Source organism: Malania oleifera, chromosome 8 (assembly GCF_029873635.1).
Source record: "Malania oleifera isolate guangnan ecotype guangnan chromosome 8, ASM2987363v1, whole genome shotgun sequence".
In the NCBI taxonomy this organism is placed as follows: domain Eukaryota; kingdom Viridiplantae; phylum Streptophyta; class Magnoliopsida; order Santalales; family Ximeniaceae; genus Malania; species Malania oleifera.
The window spans coordinates 93,520,043-93,531,490 of NC_080424.1; the positions used below are offsets into that span (position 1 = coordinate 93,520,043).

At 32.5% G+C, this 11,448-nt stretch overlaps 1 protein-coding gene across 2 annotated transcripts; it reads right to left on the bottom strand.

Moving 5' to 3' along the window:
- Window positions 1-942: 942 nt before the first annotated feature.
- Window positions 943-6,309, bottom strand: LOC131161577 (probable hexosyltransferase MUCI70). 2 transcript variants are annotated; one of them, XM_058117419.1, is made up of 6 exons: window positions 5,804-6,309; window positions 3,638-3,855; window positions 3,065-3,241; window positions 2,822-2,977; window positions 2,150-2,426; window positions 943-1,404 (listed from the first exon to the last, which is right to left on the bottom strand). In XM_058117419.1, exons 1-6 carry the CDS (start codon window positions 6,162-6,164, stop codon window positions 1,172-1,174), a joined length of 1,422 nt encoding a protein of 473 aa, XP_057973402.1. In that variant the 5' UTR covers window positions 6,165-6,309; the 3' UTR covers window positions 943-1,171. The 2 variants fall into 2 exon arrangements, with proteins under 2 accessions (XP_057973402.1, XP_057973403.1); XM_058117420.1 differs by lacking the exon at window positions 943-1,404 and adding an exon at window positions 1,421-1,702.
- Between the last annotated feature and the right edge of the window lie 5,139 nt (window positions 6,310-11,448).

Genomic DNA, 11,448 nt, shown 5'->3' on the forward strand with positions numbered 1-11,448 from the left:
AAACGACGGCTCCCCTTTGACAAGACCTTAAGAACATAAAAAATTCTGTCAGTGTATTGACGGACTTTGTTATCATGAATGGTAATGGCAATGTTAATTGGTGGTGAGGGCCTTGCCCTATGGGTGCTTGAGATGTTAATTGCTAAGAAGTTTGAAAACCACCCCTTGAAATGAAGCAATATTTCAAGTCCACGAGAGCTAAATATGAATACAATGTGTTGGCCAAAAATGTGCTTTTTCTGGTGATGCAAAGCTATGGTGCATGACATAGCAAATTATTGTCGTCATAGAGACTGCTAGGAGGGCTCGTGTGCACTGCGAATGGAGCGGTGGCTCCCACGCCACACTCGAGGAGTGTCATAAGACACCAATGGATAGTTGAAATAACTGCATGATGGAAATTCAACCAGAGAATAAATAATTAGTGTCATTTTTAGTGTAAAATTCATGAACTTTTAATACAAATTATATTGCAAAATTTTGAAATCCAAACATGCAAATTTAAGGCTCAAACTCTTATCTTCTAAAACACAATGGAAACATTCTTGATGTATGATTGTTCCATTTTGATGGCCAAAGCTAACACAATCACGTAAAAAATAATTTAATACTTTAATTATGATTATGAGGTGTTGGGTCCTGAGTTCAAACATGAGTTTGGGATGAAAAAAAATACATTATTCCTACTATGTAACTGTTGAAGTTAGAAAGCAAACTTATAGATAATGAACAGACATCTAAAAATAAAAATTAATAGGCAAATGGCAAGACCTTACAAAATTCAAAACGCATAGGCAGATGACTGCACATTCATTTCTTTTCTTCTCTTTTCTTTTCTTTTTTAGTCCATTGGAATACTGTTCAAACCGTAGCACCATACTCTAGGAACATATTCATTTCACCCCCGTGCATATTTGAACAATAATGCAATAGCACTGCAAGTTTTGTTAATGGCAAAGGGTATAACTCAACCCATATAATTCCTCCTCTTCCCATCAATAAATAATCCTCATAACCGAACAAAAAAAAAAAGACAAAAAGGAAAAAATACCACCAGAACTAAACTGATTCAACAAAGGATTTAATTACAAATGAATTAAGAAGAGATTCCAGCCTATCCACCTCTGACCATAAAAAACACAGAAGGGGAAGGCATATCAGAAGCAGACAGTCAACCTATCAGTGGTTTTGCCTTTCGTATGTGGCCCATACTATTAACAAGATCCTTCCTAGTACAGACAGGGAACATATTGATGTTTTTGAGTACTTTCAGCCGCCAAAGAACATAGGGGAAGCTCAGTTGATCCCGAGAAGTGAAACGAACCACTTCATTGAACCAGAGGCACATGAACAGGTTTGTTAACGTTGTATGCTCCCTCACGATGACAGAAGCTTCAGCTAGAGCTGCACCAGACAATATTTCAGATATAAGACATGAAAATATAAGTGTTTGAATTTATATAACTAAATTCTATTTGGTTTGATGAAAATGTAAAATCTTTGAAAAATTGGTAGTTACGTCATTCTTCCCATTGTACTGGTTTACCCTGCAGTGTTACTGCAATTCCCCAGACTCCCAGAGTAATTTTCAGTACAAAATCCTCGAACACAGATAGCCATTATCAGCCTTACCACACTAACATAACATCAGGTGTCTAAGCAAATAGTCATCATACACTCAGGCCTAGGTTTCAACAGGATCCTCCAAACACGGAGGGCAATCACAGGCTCAATGTGCAGTTTCTAGTTTTCTAAAACAAAAAGGAAAGAAAGCCCTTCCCTATCCACAGAAAAATAAAGAAGAAATTGTAATGTAAATGGTAGTTCAGGAAGATTATGAAAGCAATGATAGTCAATAAGAGGCAGAACTGCCAAACAACTGAGCAACAAAAATGAAAAAACATTTTACAATTAATAATCTGTGTGTGTTGCCCAAGGAAATCATCTACAAAATCAACTAGCATGCATCCACATGATAGTGAAGGCTGTTAAGATTACCGCAATAGCATATGCAGTGACATGAAAATCTGTATATAAAATCTTATGTGCCCAAACATTCGTAAAGCATTACTTCCTTTCTATTTTCTCATCATCATCATTACTTTACTACTGTCAGAAAAAAGAATAAAAAACAACGATAGAGGCACACCTTTCTTTCCATTGAATCTCTTCTCAGCAGGGAGACCATCATGGCGATACTGAGTCAATTGCACCTCAACTTCTTCTGGGGTAGCTTTATTCTTCTTAATAACAGCGTTTGCCTCATCATACACATTACTGCGAGCACCATGTTCAGAAATTGCAAGTACTGATTTTGAACGCCAAAGAAGGGCTTCTATCACACTTAAAGGATCTCTCCTGAACTGGGATTTTGAGTCTACCCAAATAGAATACCTTGCATGTGGAAATAAACGATGGCCCAACATCTAATAACAATGCAAATTAGTTAAAGTCCTCCATAAACAATTTATAGGAAGTTCAAATCATTGGGGGGGTACTATGAGCTAGAACAAGCTGCAACATTGAAAACAGGTGGATTACCAAAAAAGACAATAACTAAAGAGGAGCAAAACTCTAGTGACAGTATTTTTCCACGTAAAAACTCAATCATGAAATAAAACACCAAACATTTTGCAGTTGAGATAGAAATGTTGATAAACTTCGTAAGAAGGTAATAACTTAAGTTTGAAAGAAAATGGAACATAATGGCATCAATGTAATTATCAGTGCCATAATGAAACATGCAATTACAGCCAAATCAGCTTCAAAAGATGGGGAAAGAACAATGAACACATTAGGAGTCCGTGTAAAATGTTACTACCTTGGGGATTTTACCATTCAGTCGTTGGTCAGTGAAAGGAAGATCTCTAACAACAACAATGTGCCATTTGCCAATAAAATGGTCCTCACCAATTCTACGCCCCTCTGCTTCCTGAGTTGCAAGAGTGATCTCATCCCAAAATGCTACATAGCAAACCTGCACAACTTATTTAATTATAGCATGTGAAAATATAGCCAGCATTAGCATGCCACTGAATAAGAGTTTCTGCAACTTATATGATACCTTCTGAAGAGATGTCTTTAACATTCCAATAGGCTGATAAAGATTATCTCCACCGCCAAATGCACATGTAGATACCACCACTTTGCAAGTTTGCATGTAATTCTTATCCTTATCCGAAATCTTAAATCCTCCATTTTCACTGTAGAAACCACAATGTACTACAGTAGTTTCATTCACCTGTAAAATGCATATATATATATATATATAGAAAATCCAAGTAAAAAAACAGGATATAAGCAATGCCAAGCATATGCAGACGTAAAGGTCCAGAAATATGACAGGTTGATGGATGAGCTTTTATGAATTCAACATGAATCACTGAAAAGCTACCGCTGAGGGGCACAGCCACAGATTGCTACCTTCATGTGGTAGAGCTGCTTAGTCCCCTACTGGCTACTAACAACTAGGTAATTGTAAGGAGATTTGAACCCTTGACCAGTAACATGCATTATCCGTGTGCTTGCAATAGGGATGGCCCACAAGAGGTTGCTGGAAAAGCTGCTTTTGCAGGGGAAAAAAAATCAACAAATGAACAATTAACTTTATGTTGCATATCAGGATGCAGCTTACAACCTTGAAACTTCTCTCTCTCTGTTCAAGAGTTTGGTTTCCCGTAAATAAATTAAATCTTGCAGTTTCTGCGTGCTCTTGGGACAGGCTATTGTACTCTCTCAGATAAAGCGTATCATTTTCTGATAAATATACCACATTTTTAACATGACTACTGGGTTCTTCACCAGCAGGAATATCAAAATGCTGAAGATCTTCAGGAGGTAGCAGCCTCAAGCAACCTGTTAGAATCCATAGAGGTGCATCATCAACTAAAATGTTGTGCGCGTTAAAGAGCTAACAGTATGTACATACTCATAACTATACTAACAAGTAGTTTCTTCACTTTTTTGGTGGTTGTGTGCGGTGTTTTATTATTCAAATGAGAAATGACACCTCAATATCTGAACCTGTCCTAACTGTGCGAGCATACTAGCATATCCGCTATTGATCACAGTGCTTCAACATCATTTTTTTTAATTATTTTCTTTTTAATTGAAGGAAGCAAGATTCTTTCAACTAAACAATTGCTTGATATATCACAATTTAAAAATCCACAGGGAAGGAAGTTTCATGTGCATTACGATGTTTAAACCAAACAATAACATCCATTCCCAAGCAGGTGTAGCACTAGGGTCCAGCAACTGCCTCAGAATAGAATCTGGCCTGATTCATTTCAGTACCATTTCCAGAGCTGAAAATACACAGTAAATTAGTTTTGCCCTTCACAAATACAAATAAACTGCTTAGAAATAGGGAAGATATGTTTTGCGTGTTGTGCCAAGGAAGATATGAAAAAAAAAAAAATTCAGAAGAGGTCATTATTAGATTGAATGAAGGAAATTAGTGTAAAAGAGCAAAAGTTTCCCAAGGTAATTATTATTTCCTTCCTTGACAGGATGCGCAGATGACCATCCTCTACATACATATCTGCAAGACATGTTTATCATGAGTAGTCAAATGGCCAGAGAAAAATATTACGGTAGTATAATGATGAAGTGATTTTACCACAAGATGAACACATCCTATGGATACTACGCAAAGGATGGTCCCCTACGACGCATATCAAGGAGAGACTCCTTAGCCTAAGCAGTGAACAGTACTTAGACAAAGCAACCTAACCAACTCTAAAATTTGGCACCCTGAGGAACAAATCCTCAGCAAGTCCTTTCAAATTGTGAATTTATTGACTACAACTGATCCCTCAAAAAAATGTTTCAAAAACTAACACCATTGCAATGGTTAACAAGCCAATTTTTGGCACATCATTTAGTACAAAGCTAATATGCAATTGGCAAGCAGGGATTAGCCAAGCTAAACTGTTAACCTTGCGTGAGAAAAAGATGAAAATTCTCCAAATGAAAGTTGAAAGTAAAATGCCAATAGATAGTATGTCATCTATCTTCACAACTTTAGCTTCTGCATGGTACATTACTAGTTATAACAGAATCCAAGCAATCTGAAAAACAAAATTTTGTCTAAAACAAATAAAAAAGGAAAAAAAAAACACTGACTTCTCATTAAGTTTGGTAAAAAGAAAGCAACCTTATTTCAAAAATCTCACACACCTCTTCTGAGATTTCAAAAATACTTGAGACTCCTGACATTTGATTTTTTGGGACACTTATACCCTGAAAAGACTTATCATTTTGCAAAGTACAAGAAAAGTTTAATATCTTTTGCCAAACCTCAATGGAGAGGCTTGTGAAATTCTTGAAACTCTGAGAGTTCCTGAAATTTTTGAAACATCAGTAAAATCAATATCTTTTTTGCTAAACCGGGAGATCTGTGCCTTCTACCCAATAAAAAATTCCAAAAGATCTCTATTTATCTAGTAATTGAAAGCTGACATAACTTTAGCCAAAATAATGGAACAAAATCTCACCAAATAAAACCATATTCAAATTTTGGCTCTCAGAATTTGTTTTCCAGGTAATTATGGGACTAGAAAACGAAATTGAAATTTTGAGTCATAATTTTTTCCTAAACTAGGAGTACGACAAAACCACGCCCCCTGCTCAACTGACTAAACACACATGAAATATTGAGCTTAGCTAAATAGATTTCTATAGTTCTCTATAACCTAAACAGCAGAAAATAAAAGATCTTGTTTTCTCCCTTTCCTCCTTAATACCTTAGCAATCAAACAATGTGATATACATTTTCAGACAAATTTCAAGAAATACTTACGTTCCCTAACGCCGCGAACAACGCGACTCGTTGGATCCAGTCGATTTAAATTTCCCCCATCCAATCTCTTCTCCGTAATAAAACCAAATTTCTTCGTCACGCCGACCTCCGAGTTCATCACAGGGCCAGGTTTTCTACCGATTCTCGACGCCTCGAATACGAGCAATCCAACCGCCAGTAGAAAAAGCAAGACCGCCCACCATTTCACGAGCATCCGTAGCAGTCGCCGAGCTAGCTCGTGCTTGCCTCGGAGACGGAGACCGAACTTCGGACGCTTCCTTCGAACTCGGGCCCTCATCTTACCGAGTTCGTCCGAGTCTTCATCCGAGACAGAAATCGATATACTTTTGTTGTTGAACATTGAAGACAATTGGCGATATCGATCAAACGAACTCCCAACTTTTCTCAACGCAGCGAGCTAAAGAAGCGTCGAGCGAGAAAATGCAAATATGTACAAAGCACTGTTTGGCTGGAAAGAAAATATTAGATCACATCACTTATGGGGTAATTCAATTAAATAGTGAATTACTACTAATAAGCACTAAAATAAGTCCTAATTCTTTCTTTTTTATTTAGGAGATAAATGCATTTTTTTGTGTTTATTATATATTTAAAAAAAAAAAACTCCGAAAAGTGAAAAAAAAAAAAAAAAAAAAATTTTGAGTTTGAAACATAGCGTTGTCTTAATTATTTAAAGAAAGGAGGAAAAATAAATTACATTATTTAGTAGAATAAATCTAAAATTAAAAGTATATATATATATATATATAAAATAATTTGAAAATATATATATATAAAGTTAACATAGAATATAAATAAATTATAGAAGTTTCTTTCTTAGAGTTTTTTCCTAATTTATCCTTTTTTTTAAAAATAATATATTAAATAATACCTTTTTTGAGAAAATACTACATTTTTATATAAATATATAATATCAATTTAAATTTATTCTAAGAGGTTATGTCAGTCTTTTTCTTTTCTTTTTTTTTTACATAAACTTTAAGGGCTGGTTTGGATCAAATATTTGTTCGAGAAAAGGAAAAAGAAGGAAAAATAAGGGAAAAAATTATTTTTCACTATATTTTATGTTTATATCAAATACCATTTAAAATTAAAAAAAATTATTTTAATATGATTAAAATTAAGAAAAAACAAATATCAACAATGTGTAAAATTAAAATTTTGTTTATTGAGTTGAAATATTTTTTATTTTCTTTCTTACTTGATAAACGAGTATAAAAAAATGGAGTCCTTTACATTTTTCTTTTCTTTTCCAATATTTTTCAATTCCAAACTATCGTTATCATTTTATTTAGTTTATGGGTGATGTGGTAGATCCAATCCATTTAATGATTTCTTTATTATTTTGGGGGGTAGAATGCTTCATAAACGAAACATAATCGAAAAAATGTATACTTTTATTGGAAATATTTGGTTGAAGTGAAAATAATTTTTAAAATAATAAAAGTAAAAAACTCAAGTAAAAAATAAAATAAAAATGATGTTTCTAATGATTTTTTTTTAATTTTAAGTAATGAGGAAATGCCTATCTTTTATTATGCATAAGACATTTATCAATGCTTAAAAAGTTAAAAGCAAGTTGGAAATTAAAAAAAAAAAAAATAGCCAGGTAGAAAATTTTATAATAAAAAATATTTAAAATTAAAAAATTTATTTATTATAATTTTTATTTTCTTTCTCACTTTTTTTTGTTAAACAAACATATTGGAGTTGGTGTATTCCCAAAAGGGGATGAATTGAGTTTTAAAAATTTTTCACTAATTTAAACGTCTCGCTGATTCACCACATGTCATATCTCATTCAATGTACACGCATGTGTGTAAAATAATTTTAACAATGAAAGCAAATGCACACTTATACAGTATATCTTATTTAAATCAAATGTGTGTATGCAAATAATTATGATATTAAATAAACATTTATATACATGCTGAAATTAGAGTGCAGGAATTTAAATAAGAGAGAGAGAGAGAGAGAGAGAGAGAGAGAGAGAGAGAGAGAGAGAGAGAGTGAGTGACACACAATATTTGTTATCGAGGTTCGGCTAAACCAGCCTATGTTCCCGCTTTGGGCATATCCCTCAAAGATTACACTATCCTTACTCATTTAAACAGGTGAAGTAGAAGCCATTACAACCTCTCCTTACGGGACGAGGTAAACCTTAGCTTAATTATAAGGCTAAGCCCAACTTATCTCAATTACGGGGTTGAAACTCTTCAGTTCAATTTTCGAGCTGAATCCAACCGGTCTCATTTACGGATTAAGACTCTCTAGTTCAATTAATGGGATGAACCCAACAGGTATAATAAAAACATTTTTATACATATTACATACTTCAAACAATAAGGTAAGATGTATATATTTAAGCTCATAAAACACATGCACTCTCTAATGATATGCATTATACTCAATAGAGTAAGGGTGCTATCAAATGATTTTATACAAATAAAATATATGAAAAATGAGTATTATTGTTCTCAATAAATATTTTTGCAAATAAAGAATATTTGGAGAATTTAGGAATTTAAACTTAAGAAAATATTTGTGCAATAAATAATTTCTCCCAATAATATTTATAATGAAAATAATCGGGAGAGACCCAAGTGATACTCTCAAAAATTATTTTCAAAATAAAAGTTAAGTGAGAGTAAAGGTTATGGATCAACAATACGAATGCTCAAAAATAAATGTACTCTCTTCAAAAAGATTTTTGAAATAAAAGAATGGAAGAGAATTGGAGAGATTTATTTGAAAAAATTGTCCCAAAGAAATGATTTTAGTTATAAAAATTGGTTTGGGAGAACTTTAATTAACAAAGCTTTAGAAAGAATTTTAAAATGAATCAAAGTTACTAATTTAAGATTATAGGAGGTATTTATAGATTTTACTCAAAATATGACAGTTAGGGACACGTTCGGTATTATTAGAAAAGTTTAATTAATTTTTTAAAACTCATTTTAGCATTTAAAAATATTGCAACCCGAGAGATTTAGTTAACCATATTTAAGGTTCGGTCGATTATATCACTGAGTTCGATCGACCATGGATAATTTGAACTGTAAGTTCGGTCGACCATATTAGGGCGATTCTGAACCCCATCATAGGTTTGGTCGACCAAGACAAGGTTGGTTGATCGTACCTCTAAGTTCGGTTGACCGTGGCCAAAATGAACTATGAGTTCGGTCAACTAAGTAGTTAAGGTGTCAGACACGTGTTGGTTCGGTCAACCAAGGCAGATAAGTTCAAAACAGAACAGTCGACCGAGCAAAGTCAAAATGTTGACTTCCAAACGGTTCAATCAACCGTGGCATTTACACTGCCAAGGGTTCGGTCGATCGAGACAGTCAAACTTTGACTCAGGGTTAGTTCGGTCGACCAAGTTGATTTGTACTAAATGGTTTGGTTGACCAAGACTTTTGAATTAAGCCTAAAAACCTAATGTTGGTCAACCGAAGTCACCTAAGGTTGCTCCAAAACCTTTATTTGATTTTAGTTTTTATGAGAAAAGGTTTTTGGTTAAACTCTAGGTGCCCTAAGGTTTGTCTACAGTCAACCTGAGCATTTAGACATATCATGTATATGCATGCATTATTACAAACCAAAATAATAAAACTTAAATGCATTGCAAATACAAATCAAATATGTCTTCTTCTTTTGCTCTGAAGACTCCAAAGAATACGCTAAGTTTTATGCACTTTAAGTCTTGGCTTGGCATCCACTTCCTGTCTCTTATGTGTGTCCTGAATTATGATCTGTTCAAACACTAAGTACACAAATAAGATATTTGTGTTTGTTAACATCAAAACAGATATCGGACTCAAAAAGCCAACAAAACATGAAAAAGTGAAATCCTTTATATTTTTCTTTCTTTTTTCAAATATTTTTCAAGTTCCAAACGGTCTGTAGAGTCATTACCATTTTATTTAGTTTATGGGTGATGTGGTAGATCCAATCCACTTAATAATTTCTTCATTTTAGGGGGCAGAATGCTTCATAAATGAAACATAATCGGAAAAATGTATACTTTTTATTGGAAATATCTTTTTGAAGTGAAAATGGTTTTTTAAATAATAATAAAAAATTCAAGTGAAAAAAATAAAAATAAAAATATTTCTAATAATTTTTTTTTTAATTTTAAGTAATGAGGAAATTCCTATCTTTTACAATACATTTTACATTTATCAAGGCTTAAAAAGTTAAAAGCACGTTGGAAATTTTTAAAAAATTAGTCAGGTAGATAATTTTACAATAAAAAAAAGTTAAAACAAAAAAATTTGTTAGTAGAGATAATAAAATGTGTTATTAAAAAAAAATTAACCCCCTTGTAAAAACCTATAAATTAGAAACTAAGCACAGTTGATTTTCACATGTACAATAGAGGTAATAAATATGTGGAGATTTTTATAATAAAAATAATAACTTTTTTTCATGCATCATAAATAATATCAAATAATAATTTATAGTATGGTCATTGCGTCTTTTATCTTATACTAGGTACGGAAATGTATATTGCACATGAATAAATATATTTATTACAGTAATTTTTAGTAAAATATGTTGTTTAATAGGAAACGTTATTAGTAAAAATATTGTTCTTTTTTCAAAAAACAAAATCAAAAAATCCATACCCCCAAACACAATCTAAAAGAAAATAAGTAATAAAAATTGAAAATAATGAAATATTAAGAAAAATAATAATAAAATTAGATAATAGAAGACCTCTTTTTCATTGAAAAAGATCAGATACATTTGAATTAGAAAAAATAAAAAAAAATAAAAAAATATTCAAGTACGAACTTTTGTCAATAAAAAAATCAAACAAATTCAAATAGAGTTTTCTCGAATGCATTAATAAGTTAAAAGAATCATGAAAGTATAAAATGAGATTATAGGTAATAGAAAATCAAGAAAATAATGTTAGAACAATAGGATGGAAGGGCAAGGAAAAGTTTAGACATTAACCTCGAAAATCATCTTAAAAAATATATAATTTATTCTCTGCGTTCTAAAATGTGTTAATATTATTTATTAGGTAGGAAAATTTCACTACTAATTTTGACATTGATAGGAAAAGAAGACGACTTGATGGCAAAACAATTTATTGTGATTATAGCTGTTACAGTTGCACTTCTTGTGGAAGCCTTTATTAAACTTTTTGTGTAAGCATTTAACATGAATAGCATGGAAGAAGAATCAACATAAAAATGAATGCATGGAAGAAGAAGAAGCGACCTCATTTATGGTCACATGGGTGACTATTCAAATTCTTGAGATATTATGGAAATTATATTTGGAAATAATATATTTTCAAGGGTATTATAGACATTATAAAATTTGTCACATGTGAACTATCATAAAAATAACTTTTGACTTTTAGGAGCAGTTTAATAATAACAATCTATAGATTGCCACAATTGCAATACTTTACGGCCGATTGTGGCAATGTGTAGCAGAGGAGGAGGAGGAAGATGAAGGCGAAGATGTAGCCAAGGAGGTGGAAAAATTAGAAGTTATCCTTTGAATGTTGAGTAGTTGTGAAGTGTTTGAGAGACACTGGTAAAATTTTTGAGAGATTAGAGGGAATGGAAAATAATTACTTATTGTGCTTTGGAAGGATAATAAAA

What these genes read in the sequence shown, in the direction of transcription:
- LOC131161577 (XM_058117419.1), bottom strand. Translation starts at nt 6,164, where the DNA reads ATGTTCAACAACAAAAGTATATCGATTTCTGTCTCGGATGAAGACTCG. An exon ending in AGAGAGAGAGAAGTTTCAAG is followed by an intron (nt 3,242 to 3,637) that starts GTTGTAAGCTGC and finishes TGCATTTTACAG; the next exon opens with GTGAATGAAACTACTGTAGT. An exon ending in GAGATTCAATGGAAAGAAAG is followed by an intron (nt 1,405 to 2,149) that starts GTGTGCCTCTAT and finishes TGTCTGGTGCAG; the next exon opens with CTCTAGCTGAAGCTTCTGTC.